Source organism: Achroia grisella, unplaced genomic scaffold, assembly GCF_030625045.1.
Source record: "Achroia grisella isolate CSIRO2021 unplaced genomic scaffold, CSIRO_AGI_Agris_v1 utg215, whole genome shotgun sequence".
Taxonomy (NCBI): domain Eukaryota; kingdom Metazoa; phylum Arthropoda; class Insecta; order Lepidoptera; family Pyralidae; genus Achroia; species Achroia grisella.
Window position 1 is genome coordinate 662,900 of NW_026712713.1, and position 20,939 is coordinate 683,838.

General features: G+C 33.6%; 4 protein-coding genes across 4 annotated transcripts in view; 2 read left to right on the forward strand and 2 right to left on the reverse strand.

Annotated features, from left to right (window-relative positions):
• Window positions 1–250: 250 nt before the first annotated feature.
• On the reverse strand, window positions 251–13,750 carry LOC131842183 (ankyrin repeat and LEM domain-containing protein 2). Its single transcript, XM_059190713.1, has 14 exons — window positions 13,596–13,750; window positions 13,277–13,516; window positions 12,390–12,545; window positions 9,458–9,621; window positions 8,513–8,653; window positions 7,856–8,029; window positions 7,210–7,362; window positions 6,882–7,066; window positions 5,254–6,305; window positions 4,537–4,658; window positions 3,259–3,419; window positions 2,370–2,501; window positions 1,203–1,389; window positions 251–392 (listed from the first exon to the last, which is right to left on the reverse strand). Exons 2-14 carry the CDS (start codon window positions 13,506–13,508, stop codon window positions 300–302), a joined length of 2,952 nt encoding a protein of 983 aa, XP_059046696.1. The 5' UTR covers window positions 13,509–13,516; window positions 13,596–13,750; the 3' UTR covers window positions 251–299.
• Window positions 13,751–14,627: 877 nt separating this feature from the next.
• Window positions 14,628–16,173, reverse strand: LOC131842246 (WD repeat-containing protein 18). The gene has a single exon (XM_059190788.1). It carries the CDS (start codon window positions 15,991–15,993, stop codon window positions 14,662–14,664), a length of 1,332 nt encoding a protein of 443 aa, XP_059046771.1. The 5' UTR covers window positions 15,994–16,173; the 3' UTR covers window positions 14,628–14,661.
• A 100-nt stretch (window positions 16,174–16,273) lies between these two features.
• Window positions 16,274–20,939, forward strand: part of LOC131842248 (malignant T-cell-amplified sequence 1 homolog) — a 46,782-nt gene continuing 42,116 nt past the window's right edge. Inside the window, exon 1 of the mRNA XM_059190790.1 lies at window positions 16,274–16,384. Coding sequence (XP_059046773.1) covers window positions 16,374–16,384 — 11 coding nt within the window. The 5' untranslated portion in view covers window positions 16,274–16,373. The remainder of the gene's footprint in view (window positions 16,385–20,939) is intronic.
• Window positions 17,155–20,541, forward strand: LOC131842247 (adiponectin receptor protein). Its single transcript, XM_059190789.1, has one exon. The coding sequence runs from the start codon at window positions 17,489–17,491 to the stop codon at window positions 18,641–18,643; it is 1,155 nt and encodes a 384-aa protein (XP_059046772.1). The 5' UTR covers window positions 17,155–17,488; the 3' UTR covers window positions 18,644–20,541.

Genomic DNA, 20,939 nt, shown 5'->3' on the forward strand with positions numbered 1-20,939 from the left:
AAATCAATTCAAATATATTCATTCAATCCAAATAGTCATAGAAAAAAGAAATTTCCATTCAAATACTAATAATTAAACATTAATTAATATAAACTAAAAAAATACCTTGAATAGGATTTCTGCAAATACAAATTGCAGGGATCCACACTATATATCTATACGCAACTATTTTTATTTTTAATTAAACAATACGCGTAGTTTAATAGTTGTCAACGTTATTTGAGTGTGGTCCCCAACAAGCATGGTTGTTAGGTACCCGGGATTGGCAGTTATATAAGTACTCTAATTATTATGATCATTTAAAATCCAAAGCTGACGTTGTGACCGACGTTTTTAGTGGCAGCAGCTGACCGCGGTGAGTTTGGACCAGTTACTCGAAGCCAATTTGAAACCTGGTAAACAAAATAAGTGGTGTAAAACGGCTGTATGGTCTTAGATTCTTGGCCTTTCCTATAAGGATAAATAAGCAAAAAGCGGCGTGGCGTTGTTTTATATAACAACACTAACCGACACAGCAAACGTTGTGTTTGCCATATAAATTGAAGTAATAATATCGCTATAAACACAGGAGTTTATTGTAAAAGGGTGTAAGTTTTAAGTTGTATGTATTTTTCTATGCTAAATCAAAATAATTTGTCAAAAAAATAGTATAAATATATTTTTTATTTTATTATTATTATGATTTGGAATCACAAAATACAGCTGTAAATTCATTCACGCTTCTACCATCAACCCCTATTTTTATTTTAATATGCCAAGACAAGGTTTGCCAGGACAGCTACAACAGTTTTTCAATTACTCCATCACAATGACATCATTACGAACAGTAAAGCTTGCACATTCAGTTCATATTTATTTGTTTTTGTTACAGCGCAAGTATTGGCTTGCGTTATAACAAAACATAAAACAAATAATCTTATTTTAATATTATAAATGCGAAAGTTTGTTAGTATGGATGGATGTTTGTTACTCTTTCACGCAGAAAACACAGAAACTACTGAATGCATTTTGTTGAAACTTTACAGTGATATAGCTTATACATTAGAATAACACATAGGCTATATATTTCAACCGCGAGCACAGATAGTATAATATATGTCCATTAAGTGAAACCTATATTTGCTTTAATATTACCACATACATTAAAGTAAATACAAATCGCAACACCGTTGGTATCTAATATACAAATAAGAAAAACATACCTGCAAGGGTACCGTTCTGCACTCTCCCCTGACATCTTTGCAGGGCGTGGAGCGCGCGGCGGGCGACGCCGGGGTCGAAGGCGAGGCTTGCGTGGTGAACCGTCTCCGTCGCGGCGACTGCGCCACTGGACTTGCGCAGAACGTCATCGACAATACGCTCTCGTCTGCCGACTGGGCTGTCTTCCATCTGTCATATAGCAGATCATAATATAATATTCTATGGCTGGAATACCAAGCATGTGATGATACTTAATGGAAAGTGGAACTGCCAAATATCTACACTATATGACTTCCAAGTAATGATTTTATACATGGGCTACTGCTACTTTAGCATCTATGATAGGCCGCTATTTACTATAATGTGTTCCTTTATACTTGTGGCAGTAACATCAGGAAGAGAAAGGTGGAGAGATGAATTAGACAAGTAGTAGCTATGTACATACTTATATTATAGAAGTATTTGCAATTGATATGTACATACATATAAGAAAGCAATACGATCTTGAAAGAAAAACGTAGCTAAGTAATGGTGTTGCCGCGCGCTGTTTGTACAATCGCCACACTACATGTAAGTATGAGTACCCAATTACTTTATTACGAATTAAAAATTTAACTATTGAACAATTGGAAACTGTATTGAAGAATTTGTCAAATAAATTTATTTTGGATTACATTTAAACAGAAAGTCAAAATGTCGCAAAAAGGTCAATTAATCCCGACAAGTCATCTATGGTCTATCATCTAAATATTGCATCAGACTAAACAATTTTTTAAAATTACAAAGTTATTGAAGCACATTTATAACAATATAAAGTTTAATAAGGTTTCTTATAGCTTAAAAATAATATAGATAATTTTTTGCTTAAATCCTCTATGTACTCCATAATGTGAAGTACATTGCATAGAGTGTGGGCGATAGAATCAGTGGACTGAATGTGTGAGATTAATAGAACAACCGATAAAAAACTGTAAATACTTGTAATGTAGGTACGAACAGTAACAGTGGAACAGTGACAATAAAATTTAATAATCTAAAAACTGTAAAAAATGCATTCATAACTGACACATAAATGTATATATATAACTGTACAAAGAGTTTGCAACAAGGATGACAGGACAAAAGGGGATGTGGGGGGAGGATATATGCTGGAGGGAAAATTTACATACTTGTCACGTTCGGTGGGGGAGTACAGTGCGACAGTATGCCGCCAGCGATAGACGTTCGGGAACTGTTGCACGTTGATATTGCACTCGCAGAGGGCGTCGAAAACCAGTCGATCCATCTTACTTGGCTCCTCACTGTACAATATACACGTTTTTTAATTAATTTTAGCTTCATTAACCTATACAATATGGTACGAACTTTGTTTATCACACTAATATTATAAACACGAAAGTTCTTTTAATACTATGATGGTGGCAAACAAGCATATTGCTTATCTAATGGTAACTATTTGCCATTAGCATAGCCACATGCTTGTTTGCCACCCATGGTAATCACGTGCACGTTGCCGGCTCTAAAATGTTTATGTATGGATGTTTGTTATTCTTTCGCGCAAAAACTACTTAAAGGATTTGGATTAAACTTTACAGTAATATAACTTATACTTCAAAATAACACATAGGCTATAATTTAAAAATATATAAGTTAGTATTGCTCGCACAACTTCAAACGTATATATAAGTATATAAGTTTGAAGTTGTGCGAAGAAGCTAGTGAATGATGATTCAACTATAACTCAAGCTCTGCGTAACCTGGATGTAGAACTAGAAGATTGTGTGAATTATCCAGAATTATCATTCTTATTTAAATTCTGTGACTTATTGTAATAACTTAGGCGAATTTATTATCAAAACTGAAAGTACCTAATTGAAAATTTGTGTATATGTGTGTGTTCAGGCATCTAATAAATTAGTGACGCGCTCTACGACGTAGTGTAGCAGTCGCCGTTCGTTGAACTACCACTCACTGTAGACGACCACACCACTTCATCAGCTACTCCTAATTTTAAAAGATCTGGTATGACAATAATATAAATAGTGATATACAAATTACCCGTATATGAAGGGCTCGGCAATGGCGCGGTCGCTCGCCTCATGCATGTCAACGTCGGGCTCCTCAGGCAGTTCGTTCTCGTGGTCCGAATTTTCGGAGGCTGTCAGGTAGTCTTCGCACTCGTCAGAATTGCACGACCCTGCTGAATCGTCTTCTGATATCTAATAAAATAAATTCGTAGCCACATTAAAATAAAGGATGTGATGACCTAATTGCTAGCAATATACCGTGTCAGGTCGAACACCATGGGGTATAAATTACTGGTGAATTTGTCATGATGGGCTAATGATCTGACCTCAAGGTAATCTTATCATTCTCCACTGGTTTCCCGCCAGCGTAAACCATTAGCGGAGGCGGGTGCATCATTCCATTACCAGCCATTAAAAAAATATAAATTAATTGTATGACAACATCTACACTACTAATTATATCATACAAGAGAGAGAGAGAGCTTTTATGACAACCGATTTTGTTTTGTTATGAGGAAAGTAATTGCCTCAGAAATTATTTTGCCGTTTTAAAGGCAGATTATCTCAAAGTGATATAGGCTAATATATACAAAATTAAGAACAGCTGGGTCGGCCCATTCTGTACAAATGCAAAAATTAGTAAGTAGTTTTAATAAAATTTGGGAAGTAATAAATTTATATTAAACTAGCTGACCCGCAAAACATCAACTGCGTCACATTTCCCCATTTTTGCAATGAAGCTCTAATGCTATTGGCCGCAGACTGATAATATATAATCTTTGTCTATTAAAAATGGCTAAAAGAATTTTTCAAAATCGGTTCAGTAGTTTTCAGTAGTACATGAGTGAATGAATATTATACACACTGACAAATGTTAGGCGTTATACAGTAATATAGCATGTGTTTATTTATTTACCAATATGTTCATATAAATGTGATTTAACTATTATCTGCTTATTAGATAATGAATACAGATTAAATACTTGTTGATTCGTGGATGTCATCAACAAACTAATTTAATCAGAAGCCACTAGTTAATAATTTTAATCAGTGCCACTAATCGCATTCACCCTTAATCTAAATATAAATAATATTACTTACGTAGTACACATGTACTAACTATACCTATTAATAAAAAAAAATATATCCGTCCATGTGCTAATACTATCTAATTTCATATTAGATTTTTTAAAATTCGTTGAGTTATTGAAAGGTGACAAACAAATAGTATATCCATCAACAGAGTGAACAGACGGCAGAATTGATTTATAATGACCTACATATATTTTTTTTTATTTTATAAACTTACCTCTGCCTCGACAACGTGGCATTTGGCCATGTCCACAGTGAATATTGTTGCACCGTTGTCACCCGCTGGTGAATTGACGCTCACCGGCTTCTCGGATTCGTTGCGTTGTAGTTTACCATCACCTTTAATATATTTTTTTATATATTTATATACTCTATTGCGTCAGATAAATTACAGGAATCAAAATTAACAAAACAAAAGGGTACAAAAGGCGGCCCTAACGCTTATGCAATCTCTTCCAGACTGCCGTTGGGTAGAGAAGAAAAGACAAAAGGTTATAGATGGCGTTAGAATACAATGGTTGTATATATCTTATTTTATATTATGATTGCAATACAATATTCATGAGGTACCATAAATAATGAATTGTGAAAATATAAATTAGAAAAGGTTGATGTTAATAACAATTACTACTATCGAGGACTATATTGAATGTATAATTATTAACTAAAAAGTTACAATTACTATAAATTCAACTGTAATGATAAACTAAATCAATAATCTAATCAATTTTAAATAATAATATAAACTAATCAATTTAATAAGATAAACTAATCAATTTTCCAAAATTTATAACTTATGAGTTGATGCACTGTATTATTGAGCGTGCAATATTAAATATTAATAATATTCCAAAATAAAAACAATATAGACAAATAGTCGTAGTAAATGTCGTAAATAAAATGTAGTTAGAACTAACAAACAAATATGACTCACCAATGTCTTGGTCAAATGACAATCGCCTTATAAAACTCTCGCTTTTCGGGCTCGTTGACAAAATAGATCTATTTTTCCTAAATGACGCATTCTTCTTACTGTTTCTCTCGAACGACTCTATCTTCCAATCACAGTGGCATTTAGATACCTTATCCCATATTTCGGAGCATTCGCCCTCTGAGGTTGCCGGGCCTTTCATTACTTCCACCTCGGTTAATTCTTCACATATAAAACTAGCTAAACACCTAACATGGGTATCTATCACGTGAGTAATTTTAACTCTACTCAAGCCCCTGTAAGGGATGGGCTTTCTCTCATCATCTGAACTAAATATATCATCATTCGGACATCGTAACTTCACAAGAAACTCAACTAAATTATTAATATCGTCTAAGTCGCTTGTTTGGTTTTTTAATTTGAAAACAACTAATTGCGCCAGCCTTGAATGTATTAATGCAAAATCTATCTTCTGAAACCTTTCGTCGTCCATGTATGTGAACATTGTATGCTGCAGATGCTTCGCTTCTCCTTTCAATGATTCTCCAGCTACTTCTGGTTCAGCTGTCAACGAAAATATTAATGCGTCCGCTATTCTTTTAGCAAAAACTTGGCATGTTCTTTCTATACATAATAATTGGTTTACGGTGTGATTTATCGTTGGAGGTGTTTCTCCATTCGGCATATTGGTTTTGAGGCTCGGCTGTCTGCATAACCTTTGTAGGATAGGATCTGTTTTCCTCCAATGTGGAGGTCTGTCTGAAGATATTTTGCACGTCTTCAGAGCGACGCACAGCTCGGACATAGGGCTCATGGAGTCTTTGATGGGGGTGGATTGGGCGGTACCTAAGGTTATTCTGGAGAGAGACAAGTCATCGGGCGACACGTGAGACTGCGCGCAACTGTCGCTGTAAGCATACGAGCAGGCACTCTCATATTTGCTCTTTAAGTAATTCTCTAGTAATGCGAGACCTTCTGGTGTTCTCAAGTCCGTAAATGTATCTAGGAACGGCCAATACTCTTTCCAACCAATTTTCATTTCTTCAGCTAAATTTCTGTAACAGGAAATTAAATATTTTTTTCACTGATATATTGGAACTTTAACTAAATGACGCTAATGAACTCCTACAGAAGTATCGTATTAATAATATAATTGTAGTATTTGTGGCTATTATTTTTGGTAGAGTTTATCTGTAATGTTTGGAATCGATAGTTATAATGTATTCTGTGCATTTTTCAGAAGGGGAGTGAATTCAATTTTAATTGAAATTAAATTAATATTTAAATACATACATACAATAAATACAGTACAATAACAATATTAATAATTAATAATAGTAAAATAATTATTATATTATATTAATCTTGTATAGTTAGGAAATAAATGTCAAATGTATGAAACATTTGACATTTATTTCCTTTAAAACAAACTTGTAGTTAACAACAGCTAGTGCCAAAATCAATATTACTATTTAAAAGTGTTTAAAATTAAGTTTATTTTAATAAAGCATATTAATATTCAATAATTAGTGTAAGTTCTCACCATCAAATATTATTTTGAATAAAGATTATTTCTACTGTAGAATTGTAATTATTCCTAGTAATTAAAGATTATTTTAATTAGTCCTCACCGTCCAATATTCTCGAGTCCCTTGGAGAGGTCCCGCAGTCGGAAAGCAGGCGGCGCGAGCAGTCCGCGGGGGGCTCGCGGCGGAGTCTTCCAGCGTCGTCGGAACTGGTCGGCCTCGGGCGCCGCCATGGGCCCCGCGAACGCTCGGATCTCGTACCGGGGACTTAGCGGGTCTACGTTTATTTCCTGAGGACATTGAATATTATCATCTTTAGATAGTATGAAATGCTTATTATATGTACTTCCATTCACCCCTCCCTTGATGGCTTCGGTGGTCCTATATGGATATATGATTTTTTATTTTAATTTTTCAGTCTTCTTAAACTTACAGGCGGTACTGCTGGCGTGAACGGGCGTCCTATAGTGGGTGCTCCACTGTCATCCTCCGAGTGTAACACCGGCACGTAGTATCTGTCCTGTAGCATCGCAGATATGCGTCGCGCTGTTTCTGGCGTCGATGTCGATGATCTCTTGCAAATTACCTGCAATTGAAAACATTGTGTAGACATTTAATACACTGACTGTGAAGAGTCCGATCCCTGGACCATGCAAACAATTTTTATTCATGAATATGATTATTTTAGTTTACTTGTGATGAGTCTGCGTTCTGAATGAGAGGTAGAATAAAAAAATATTTTATTCAAAAGTTTATTTGAACAAATATCATTTCTATTTATAATATTTGTGTGATTAAAAAGGTAATTAGACTATTGACGCACATGAAATTCAATTTGTACATTAACATATAAAGACACATACACATTTTCAACACAGTATAAATTACAAAAAAGCAAAGTGTATAAAAAAGAAGAAGCAAATACAAATTAAATTTCGTACAGGTCTTTCCTCTTTCTTTATATGTGTGATGTGTCCTACAGTACAAAGATGACTATGAAGAAGTGCCCTATAGCAGTATGTTAATGGGTTCCCAAATAAATTTGATTTGGTTTATGGTATGATAAATCGTTAACTCACGTCCTTCGGTTGCTCGCCGTATTTATTCACGGCGGTGCGGTTACACTGCGGGAACGATGTGAGCACATCTACTGCTTCTTCAGCGCCGAACTTGGCAGCGAAGTGAAGAGGTGTCTCGTTCATCGCCTTGTCAGGGGTGTTTAGATACCGGTCCACCAGAATTGATGCGAATTCCTTGAACAATCATATCATATTATATTACTTCTTACTAATATTATAAACGAGAAAGTTTGTGAGTATGGATGGATGTTTATTACTCACTCACGCAAAAACTTCTGAGAGGAATTTGATGAAACTTTACAGTAATACAGCTTATACATTAGAATAACACATAGACAATAAATAAAAAGATATTATGCATATTGGGCGAAATAAATTGATGATATATTGATGGCGAAATGTCATGTGCGATGCAGACGAAGTTGCGCGTATCAGCTAGTATTGTATAACTAACACATTGTAAGACCGTTAGTAACACCTAAATGTGTATGGCGAAGGACTGTCACATGCTAAACTACCACTTACCTGTGTGTATACCATTGCAGTTAGATAAAAAAACTTAGTCGCTTATATGTATACATGAACAGCATCATGGCCATTTGGGGGAAGAGGATTGTTGTTAAAGTATAAAACAAATGCGGTATGAAACTAGTTTACCTTACAAGATTGGGGCTCTGCGTCCGTTCCGTACAGAGACTGTACAAAGGTGGGGTTCCCCACCGTTGTCAGTATTAAGTTGCATATTTCAGCGTTCATAGATTTAGCTGCGACGTGCAGCGCGTTGTACCGAGATCCTTCCTGTAAGCCCATTATGATCATTCATCATAATCATTTATACATTGTCAACTGTTTATGGTACAAAAAATAACTCTGAAGTACAAAACTAAACTTAATTACCGGTACCGTAGCGTTCTCTTGAACTGATTAACAGTTCTTTTTATAAAATGAGATTACTAATAATTGAAATGTAACAAATTACATGTAAGATATATGAAAAATCTAATATAAAGTATATAATACACTGTACTTATATATTGTAGTAAGTCAAAATTTTAAATGAAGCTTACCTGTAAGCTTCATTTAAAATTTTGTAATTCAGGATACAACAGGTACGAAGACATGGGCTCAGATGTTCCCGTATCACACACAGCTTTATCACTTAGTCTGTAGGTACATATTTAAAAAGTCCAGAGTAATACGCAAGTTTCTTGCTCATTCTTCTTGGAACGTAGACAACGTAGACCCACGTTCCGAATAAGTCGTAGAATAAAATCTGACTATTCAAAAGCACTTATTCTAAGTTCATTTGAATAAAGAATACTTCTATTTCTACTCTATTGCCATATTCTTAAATAAAACAACTAGTGACCCGGCCCGGCTTCGCAGAGATGCATAACAAATCTTTGAATTTTACTGCTTGTTCTATACCATAACACGCATGTATTATACCTATAAACCATCGTCTTGAATTACTCTATCTATTGTTAAAAACTGAATTAAAATCCGTTGCGTAATTTAAAAGATATAAGCAAAGAAACAGCCGTGGCGACTTTGTTTTATACTGTGTAAAGCCAAGACACAAATATAGAATGTAGCACATACTTGCATAATAGCTGGCGTGTTCCCGCTACTGACGAGGAACCGAGGGTTCTCCCAGACTCGGTCGCGGACGGTGGTGGCGAGACCAGCCTCGATTGCTTTGCGCAGTGCCACCATATCCTGTGGTGATGGTGCTTTGAATGGATATGGTTTCTCGCCCATTAAAGCTGAAAATATACAATGTATGGAATATAATACTCATTATTGCGTTTACTAATCTACTTACATCCCAAAGGGCGTGAGTTTGAATCTGGTAGACATGAAAACCGTGTGTTAATTTATATTTCTGACTGGCTTTCTAGTGATGGAAATACTAATAACAAAACCATTTTAATAATTTGGTTTAATAACAGGATTTGTAATTGGTCTTATTGTCGACGTCCAACCAGTAGGGTCTTTATGTGTGTGGCTTGGCACTTCACACCCCACACTCGAGATACAAGATATACTCCACATATAAAATATATTTATACTCGTAATACCATTTGTCTTTAAATCAATTTAGTCGTGAAAAGATAACAAATAGACAGATGCACAGACAGAAATAGCTTTCATTTATAATATTAGTAATTATGTACTTATGTGTCATTTATAATCGTTCTATGTTAATGGGTGAAATAACTCAAATACAATAATAATACAAATAACAGAGGGCATCGTAATTTGAGGAACAGAGAATTTGTGTGATAGCTTGGTACTCATTATAATAAATTAATAGATAACATTTTGTTAACTACCGGATTGTAAAGAGGCAATTAGCGGATGACCTACTCTCTTTCTCTCTTTATTAGACACTATCTAAAGTCATATTACAAATGCGAATGCGCATCTGTTTATTATCTTTTCACGGGTAGGCTAAAAGGATCTTCATTATTATAATTTACATTTATTTTTTAATTGAAAATGTTCGGCTGAGACCATAACAGCATAATCGGAGGGTGGATAACATTTGAGGTGTAGATAGATTGCGTCAACGAAAGCGGCAATAAATTATTTATTATTATAAAAACAAATACAGTTACCTACGGGTAACAATAAGTATAAAATAATTAAACGCAACTAGTTGTGCCGCAAAAAGAAATGGCTGCCCTCGGTCTTCAACCCATAGCGCCATATCATTACAACCCGTGCTGCTTTGCTTAATATTCTTAGTGTTTACTTTTTACTAGGAAGCAAAGGGTTCTATTACAACGTGATGTTTAAAAGCCTATACCTTAATTAAGCAATGGACTCTAAAATTAAAAAAAAAACCAAACAACCTTTTAATATATATAATACCTACCCGCCCCGGATTTGCGCTTTTATTATGTATTTATATTATATTTGTACATATAAACCTTCTTCAATCACCCTAAAATCCGTTGCATAGTTTAAAAGATCTACGGAGCCTACAGCGGAAGCGAAAAATTTTAGACTATGTAAAGATTATTTAATTACAATTATTAGGCAACCAATTAGACTAAGCGTATATAAATGAAACACATTTGTTCAAGTATAAATTTGCAATTATGTATTTAATGGAATGAATTTTATCAAGGCTCATGACTGAAAGAAATCGATACGCACGCTATTACAAGATAGATGTATTAGTAATAATTATTGTAAACGCTACCAAGGTCGGGTGAAAGATCGTCTTGGCACAATGTGTTTTACGTCACGCCATTGCTTCATGTTACAAGTGATTTCACTATTACCTATGACTGTTATTGAGACAGCCAACTATGCAGAGAATATACAACGAAGAGGGGACAGGACAGGCGTAACAAAGTAGGTGCCAGGTAGAATACTCATGACGCTGAGCAATTTTTAAGTGGAGATCATAAAAAAACAGTTTCCATGGTTGTTTTATTCTAAAAAAATTGCAACTAAACACTTAACAAACTTCAAAAAGCAGTCTCAAATTCCAATCGGAGGTAGACTGTAAAAAAAAAGTCGTCTGCGGCGTGGGTATCTCGTCGTCTCAGTCCCGCCTATAATACTTAATTAAATTAATAAAAACAGATAGAGATCTTGATCTCGTTTGTGTAGGGTTGTAAGCGCTTGTAGTCATAGCGATTGAGTGTCGGTTCTTAATCAAAAACCAAACCGAATTTGCGGCAAGCGCTTGCCACCACTTTTGCCATATGCGTTTGGTGTTTTAAGCGTTTCTAGTACTTTGGAGTTTTCGGCAAGTGCCAAGTTGTCAGTGTCATTGAAGAAAGGAAGTGATATTCTGTTTTTAACTTTACATAACAAATCTGTTAATTTTCAAGAATACTGTTCCTGGTTTCCTATTATTTATATGGATGGGGAAGCAGTACTCGCACTGACGCTTCTTTCCCATTGGGCTGTTAGACTTCGAATAACCTGTATATGGTTCCCAGCAATACCGCAGAATGTTACCTAAAAGATACCACAGATCTCCAATCTTCTTGAAAATCAGTTAGACAGATTTTATTTTCGATATTAACACATGAATTGACGTCACAAGTACCTTTATTGACAACATTTTATTTAACTACTGCTTTGATGCTAAAAATATTTTCCTTCTGTGTTGATAAACCATCTGTAATGTTTATCAATTCTCTAAACATTTAAAGCCATAAAATGTATCTAGGAAGTCAATTAGTGTAGTATCTATTTTTTTTAAGGCTACACATGAAATAACTGTAAAATTAATTATGTTTAGATGAAGTTTTCAGGTGTTGATTCTTACTATATTTCTTATTTAGAACTTAAGCCAATCCAATGATATCCTTGTTGGAGTCTTATTGGAAATGTAGAGATACACTTATTACACATACAGTATTACAATATAATTTACATCGTAGATACATGCGGAAGACAGATTGCAAATGTTGGAAGGAATTGAGAAAGGGCTATATCTAATTGTGGATAGATACAGGCTGAAATGATGATGATGATGACGAAAATGAGAACATAACAAATGACTCACAGTTATCATTTCCATCAGTTGTGTCCACAGGTTCGGCACCCCTCAGAGCAAAGGAGACAGCATCCTGATAATTCTGAAATGCCTTGAATCTTGCTAACTTGTAACGACGCACCAGTTCCAGTGCTTCCGACTTGTTCTTGTAAACATGCAGTGCTTCTGTTGATTTTAATACATTGTTTACAATTTTATTAATTATTTAGTAATAATAATATTGTTTTAATTGTCATTAAGTGTCATGGCCTAAAGGCTTACTACCTTCAATAACACCGAAGAGGTAGTGAGTTTGAATCTAGTCAACAAACAAAAACCATTGTGAATAAATTTATATTTTTAACTGACTATACATTGAAAGAAAGCCTGATCTCTTATAGTAGTTAGTGAACAACTAGTTACCTTGTTTTTTCAATTCAATAGTGATGATAGGGCTTTTTATTTAAACAGTCTATTTATCACAAAAATAAGTCTAATGAGATGAGTTTGTGCAAATTAAGTTATAGGTAACAGTTAGTTATCTATTATCTATGAATATATAATATTAAGCAGATACAGTAGTGAACCAACACAACAAGTATGTATACTCCATAACGTAAATACTGTATGATACCCTACAGTATATTGTTATTGTTTATTTCATTAACTACTCTTCAATATTTATATGATAAAAATATTTACACCACTGACTTCAAAGTTTATATTTTGTATTCATTTAATTACAAAGTATTTTATGATAATATGAAGTTATTATTTACATACAATATTGGCCCACTTAGTGAGTGTATCTTATCTTAAGTCTTTGTTTTGAAATGATAACCCTAAATATGAATGCATTAGAGCTTATGGAATGCAAACTAAAACAGATAAAAATATAAACTTCATTTTGAACAAACCTTCATCAGGTCCTTTTTTAATTTCGCATGGTATGTAGACTCCATAGTATGTCGTTGGAGGCTCCGAAATTGTCGGGCTCCCTGGAGAAGAGTTTCTTTTAAGTGTATCCAATCGTAGTAGCCGACTAAACAAGCCGATCGCACCATCTTTCTTATCATTCGGAGATAACGCTATTTCATCCTTAATTCCCCCAAAATTCTTACACTCTGGTATTACTATAGCCTTCGACATTTCGGCTCCTAAAAATGGTAAACAAAATAACACTGTTTTGTTTGTGACGCAGAGGGCCGTTTATTTTTACAACTGCATGTCGCTCACCTTCAGAGAAGTGTCATAAAAACATAATGGACGCTGTAATGTTAAAATATTAGTTTTAGTATTGATCCCGTTTAGATATTGAATATAAGATTAATTTTAATTAGATTTTATTATTATAAAGGAAAATAAAATGCGTCCGGACTGAACAATGGATAGATGACGTTTTGACAATTTACCGTTGAGAATTTGACAGGTAGTCAAACCGTACACTGTCGTACGTTGCACAGTGTAGAAAGAAAACGTTATTAATATAGCTCTTACATGTTAGGGCTTATTGAAATTTTTGATTGAATTTAATCCAAATAGGACTTATATTCTTAACTTTGTATATGCTTCGTTTGCTCAACTTTCTATCGTATATTTTATTATTTGTAATTTATTTTAGAAACACAGTGAATACTTGCTCAGTAATTTATGCTATCCGACGGCTCTTGAAATTAAATAATTGTCTTATGTATGAACTATATAATAATTGTACTACTAAGGAACCACCAAGTTCTATACACTATTATTTCATACACAATAAAAAACATTGTATCTGTAATATTCAATCAATTGTATGTAAAGTAAAATTGTAAAACGACCTCATGACATTTGTCGTGCTTACTTTCCGAAAATGTATGTAAACCAACGTGGCAGGGAATGAGCTTTTTGCCGTCCGACGTGGATTAATTTCATTTGTTGTAGGTGTTTTCATTGGAGAGTTAGTTAGAAATAGATAAAAAAGTTTTTGTTGACCTGAATGGAACTCACGGCTCACGGCTTCCACCAAGTCGTTTAGGTAGTAAACCGACAGGCCACGACGCCGCAACGTTTTCAATGTCACTTGTTACTATAATAATAATATTAGTGACAATTTACTCACTATGCATTTCTAGCAGTCGAGCCAAAAATAATGGCATAGAAATTGGGATTAGAGATTTAGATTTTCGTTATATACATTAGTAATAACAAATATATAACAAAACATTGTAATAAAAAATTAAGACATACTGCACTGTGAAAATTCATTGGTAACTTCTAACGCCAAAATAAAAAACAATATTACATATTACATTTTATTTATTTAATGACTTTTTCTTTTCTTTTTATTATTTGAATTTGTTACATTATAAGTTTGAATAGAGTTTAACGTGTTTTCTATTGACAATGCATACAGGCTAGCATTGATCTTCTTCAATTTATTTAACTCTTCTTTCAATATCAATTCTTTTTGTTTGGATTCTTTTTCAATCTCCTTGGAATGACTAGATTGTATATCACTCTCATGAATTTCTGGCCAAAAAGATATTTTTTTGTTTACTAGTACTTCAATTTCTATTACATCATCAGCATCCTTTTCTAATGTTCTTTCTAAACTATGCAGAATAATATTTGGAGTGAATTCTTGTTTATAAATAGCTGGCAAATTTACAGTAAAAACTGCATTTGTTATAGGGCCTTTATGGCGAATGGTTCTAATAGGCTGCATACTAGGTATGTGCCATAGAATTACTTGTTCATCATTAGAACCAGACATCAAAGTTTCACCATCTAATGATACAGATAAACAGTTCACTATCTTAGTATGGCCATGAAATGTGGAACAACTATTTTCTGTATTGATCAGTACATCTCGGCTTCTTGGAGGATTTGTGAGACTATACTGATAAATTTTACCTTCTGTAGTACCAATAAAAACAGACAACTCCAAAACATCCATTGTGATAGCTGTTAGAGGTACATCAAAAACTAAATTTAAAAGCATCTCACCTGTAGCCAAATCATATATTTTACATGATCTATCACAAGATACAGTAGTTAATCGACCATGCATTCCAGTTTTACTAATGTACAAATCTGACACAGGTAAGGAATGGTCGGAATAGATATGTACCGGATCATGTTGGCCAGCTACAGTTTGGCTAGCATGCTCCACCTCTGGATGAGCAGTAACAGTAACTAAAGACCATACCATTACCATTCCATCTTCCGCCGCAGAAACAAAATGACGTCCATCTGCAGTAAACTTTATTACTATAACTTTTTGATAGTGACGGTTGATAATGGTTAACAAATTGCCTGATGATGTTTGCCATAAATAAATTTTTTCATCTATGCCGGCTGCTATGAAAGATCCATCGCGTGTAATAGCTAAAGCACTCGCTTTGCCGGGTAAGATGAAACGTATACCCTGTACTGTTTGTTGGGAATTCAGAGGCCAGACATGTAAAATTGGTTTCGTTCTCTCAACCGCTGCTATATAGTCGTTCCCGATCAAAGAAAGAGTTCTGATCTCAGCAGTTCCGCCACCTTTGTAAGTCATGAGATTTGTACCGGTGTGTGGATCCCAAACACAAGTTGTCCATAGTGGATTATTAGAATCACAAGTCACTAATACTTCCAGGAGAGTTGACATTGTTGCACTTTACGTTTCTACTAAGAAAATCATTAATCAAATACAATTATTTACATAATAATCAATAAAAATATGTAGGAATAAAAATAACATGTGGTTGCAGAAAACAAATGTGCTCAATCAAAAAGAAACGTGTGTCATTACGGGATTATTTTGGTTTCTGGTTGTCTTTGTCATGCTACTGTCAAAATATAAAAATACTGACATATACAGTCGATTGACAGTGATTGACTTTAGGTCATATTTGGATTCAGTGGGAATGATACATTGTGTGAGTGAATGATTTCACATTCCTTTAATTGTCAAAGAGGAAGTTTCTATTCAACTGTGAAATAACAATTTTGTATAATTCTAAGAATAAGTCTACAAGACACAGGAACATGTTTAAGAAGTAAGTACACATATATTTTTAATGACGTTCAATAGTGTTTAGCTATCGACTTATAATTTGATTTTATATGTATGTTTTAATAATTTGTAGGTTATGTATTGAATGTGTATAGTGGGTATTGCTATTGGTTAAAATACTGTCATTCAATTCTGAGTTCCACCAATCAGAACGCAGCAATAGATTAAGAAGCTTACTAGAGATGTGCATTGAAATTTTTTAGCTGTTTGTATTCGATTATAATGAGTCGATACTATATTAAATTAGAAATTACGTTGTCACAATTCTAACGGTTTCAATTATAATGTAACCTAGTGCTGTTTGAGCTGAGATTGTTCAGTTATTAATTAAACACTGTACACACACTTATGTACGATTAAACAATTCCTATGATTTATTAGTCGAATGATAACGTTTTGTACTTTTTTATACTTTTAAATTGTACTCTGATAGAACAGTAATATTTTTCGTTATCATTTCATTAATTGAACTGAAATATATTCTAGTTAGTATTTTAAATACAATGGTCCGGTTGATATACATACAACTATATTTAGATTTTATAAATAAAATATGTGAACAATAAAATAAAACATCCTCCGTCCTCAGATTTTAAAATCTGAGTAATAGCAAAATTACAAAATATATTTTATAACTATCGATTGATTTTTCAATATCGGTATCGGTTTATAGTAATCAAAATCGGAAAACTACCATTAAATCGAATCTTTTACAACACTGCTTCTTTGCAGCTGTTCTATTCGTGATTGAACCATATCGCAGTTCATTCATTCATTGCGTCGTGGTCGTTGATTAAGCCAAGTGGATGTCGTGTACTTCTGCTTAGTATTAATTTTATTATCTTTTGTTCTAAATTTACACGTAGTGCTTCGTGTGCAACAGTTAAAAATGTAATAAAACAATAATTATTCAAGAAACCGCAGTGCTGACTGTGCATTGAAACAAAAGCCTTTGCATGTTCTTCATTTCGTGACGTAACTGGATTCTTTGGAATAACTGTGGTTGGCTGTAATAAAGGTCGTGTTCGACCGAGCAACGGTCGATGCGGCAACTTTTCGTGTTCTCTGCGTGTCAACACTAGTGAGTATGTGGGACGTGGATTCTGATTCACGGAGCGTGTCTTCGGACGGGCTTCGTCGTCGTCAAGGATGGGATCCCGAGGCCGAAAGCCTCGCTTCGCAGATGGACGAGCTCGACGAAGTGCTCGCCGAAGAGGAGGAGGGATGCCCCCTTCCATCTACGCCCGAAGATCAACATCTACTTGACGCTGAAATGGCGGAGGTGTTAAAAGCTGGCGTTTTATCTGACGAGATAGATCTTGGTGCTTTAGCGCATAACGCAGCCGAACAGGCCGAGGAGTTCGTTCGTAAAGTGTGGGAGGCGTCGTGGAACGTCTGTCATTTCAGGCACTTGCCGCGATGGCTTCAAGACAATGATTATCTACATAAAGGACATAGACCTCCACTTCCTTCTTTTAGCGCGTGTTTTGCCTCCATATTCCGTATTCACACTGAAACGGGCAATATTTGGACCCATTTACTTGGTTGTGTGGCATTCATTGGAGTTGCAATTTATTTTTTGACTCGACCATCCATTGAAATACAGATGCAAGAGAAAATGATCTTTGGTGTCTTTTTTGTTGGCGCAATAGTGTGTTTAGGATTTTCGTTTGCTTATCATACCCTTTATTGCCATTCGGAGATGGTTGGAAAATTATTCTCTAAATTGGACTACTGCGGAATAGCACTCCTAATTATGGGTTCATTTGTTCCGTGGTTGTACTACAGTTTCTACTGCCACTACAGACCTAAAATCATATATTTATCTGTAGTGGTTGTTTTAGGAATTTTGTCTATAATAGTGTCCCTATGGGACAGATTTTCCGAACCGCGCCTACGACCTCTTCGAGCGGGAGTGTTTATGGGTTTTGGACTGTCAGGAATAGTGCCAGCGATTCATTATGGTATCACAGAAGGCTGGTTCAGTCAGGTCAGCAAGGCATCTCTTGGCTGGCTGGTCTTGATGGGTTTACTTTACATTTTGGGTGCTATGTTCTATGCACTAAGAGTGCCTGAACGCTGGTTCCCAGGTAAATGTGACATTTGGTTCCAGTCACATCAAATATTCCATGTTCTAGTAATTGTTGCAGCGTTTGTACATTACCATGGTATCAGTGAACTTGCATCTTACCGTGTCACAGTTGGGGAATGCTCTATGCCCCCATCTTCTATTGCATTCTAGCCCCTTCTTCATCAAATGTGATAGTAGATCATAGATAAATTTAAGTAGGTAACCAACCATTCATAGCTACATCATATATTTTTAAAAATGTAAATTTAATGCATTTTGTAAATTTTTAACAACTTGATTAAGAACATTAAAAACCCTATAGAGGCTGATTGATATAATATGTGAAAGATGTGAAGTAAAAGGGGAAGAAAATAACTATATTTTTATTTTTAATTTATTCATCACTATTATATCATGTACCTGGCAAAAAATGTGTTACTAAGCTCTCATTTTTACACAACTTTCATTAAAATAATCTTGTTATATATTCTACATTTCTATTAAAAGTTTATTTATTTTAATCTCAATTCTTTCAACATTATATTACTGCATTTAATATGTAGACCAGTTGAGAGCAGTATATACAGATGATAAAATCAAAATTAATTGTTCTTCCACAAAAAAATGCATGTACAATACATTTAAAATTCTTCCATGATCAAGCTACACTAAAAAATATGTTACTAACATGTTAAATATTAACTGTAATGTTATTATGTTATTAATTACTTTCTTGAAACGTTTCTATTACACAGTTTATATATTCTGTCTCATTTACATACAAGCTTTGACATAGCACCATAGTTCAGTGTTGATTGATAGATTAATATTTAAACTTATTTTCCTAGATATGTTTTTGTTTTTGTAGGTATAATTTCTATTTGATGGTATTTGTAATTTTTTTTTAGTAAGTAGTTTAATGATTTCACATTAACGGGTTTAGATTATGCACAGTAATATATAAAGCCACTCACTTTGATGATACATTCCATGTCTTATCTCAAAATATAATCTGTTCTCATAGTAGTTAATTGTTGTATCTTGAAATACATATTATCATCACCATCAATCATCATATTATGTTCACATTTTGATAATTGTTCTGAGGTCTGTATTAGGAATAAATAGACATGTATTCCTATTAATTGAAAGTATATTCTAAATTGTTATAAGTGTTCATATGTGTAAAGATTTTATGGGAAAGAAAATAATAAAAAAAAGATGTGATTTTAATATATCCTTCTATCAAAACATTTTGAATAGATGTCTGAAAGGAATACTAAGAAAGGAGTACTTACATATGTAAATTAAGTGATTAAAACTGTACCTATAATGTTGGAATATATTTAAGTAAATATAATAATATTGTTGATATTGCAATATTCTATTTTAATGCATAACTTCTTTTCTTTTATTTGCATTTTACTAATCTTAAATTTAAAACAGATCCAGATTTCTACATAACTCATTTTAAAATAATTTTACAGTGGTCAGTGTTAATTTTTTCTTGTTAAATGTTTTGAAATATATTGCAAAATCAATGATTAATAAATAAATCTTATAAACTGTAAAGTAAAAATACTGTAAAGACAATGTCTTCAATTATAATAAAACTATTGTAACATTGAGTGTCTGGAGTAGGTATAGCTTTCTTTAAATTGACCAATGAAATTGGAAATGGCCCTTCCTAAATTTCATTATGGCATATCAAGATTAAGTCAAGATATTTGACTGATGTAGAAAGACAATATAAATATTTGATTATGTGTTATTGTAAACATTTTTTGCTTTGTCTGTTTCAAATTGTTCATTGTTTTAGATATTTTTTTAATAGTAAAACTATTTGAGATGTAGGCACAAAATTAGTTAGTATTACAGTATGGTTTTAGCACGTTATATTTAATTATTATTTGTAGTTTTAACACTGTATGATTAGAAGTACTTACCTATTTGGATTTAAAAATTGAATTGTACAAGTGTTTACTTACTGCTTTCATTGTTCTTGGTAAGATTTGTTGAATACCTTGTTTGGATGGGATTTGATTATGCAATAAATTATAAGAAAAGTATTATTTGTTTCATTATTTATCAATAAACAATTATTTTGGTAGAATCCAATATTACCATTCAGAAGTGCTTATATTAAGTATATTTGAATAATGATTAGTTCTATAATAATAATAATAATAATAATAATCTCAAGACATTCTATTTCTTATAGAACTCATTATTGAAATAAATTATGAACACTAGAATATTTAGTCTGGTATCAAAAGTGTTAAAGAGTAAATGATAGTGAAGAGAGTTAGTTATTATCCACACAGACGTAGGTACTCGTACGTATAGTGACATATTTACACTACAACTGTAAAGTGATTTTTTACAGTAAAAAGTTCCACCCTTCATGTTATTTTTTGCGCGGCGTACTTTCCCCAATTTTGAATGAATTTTGTGCATTTTAATCACA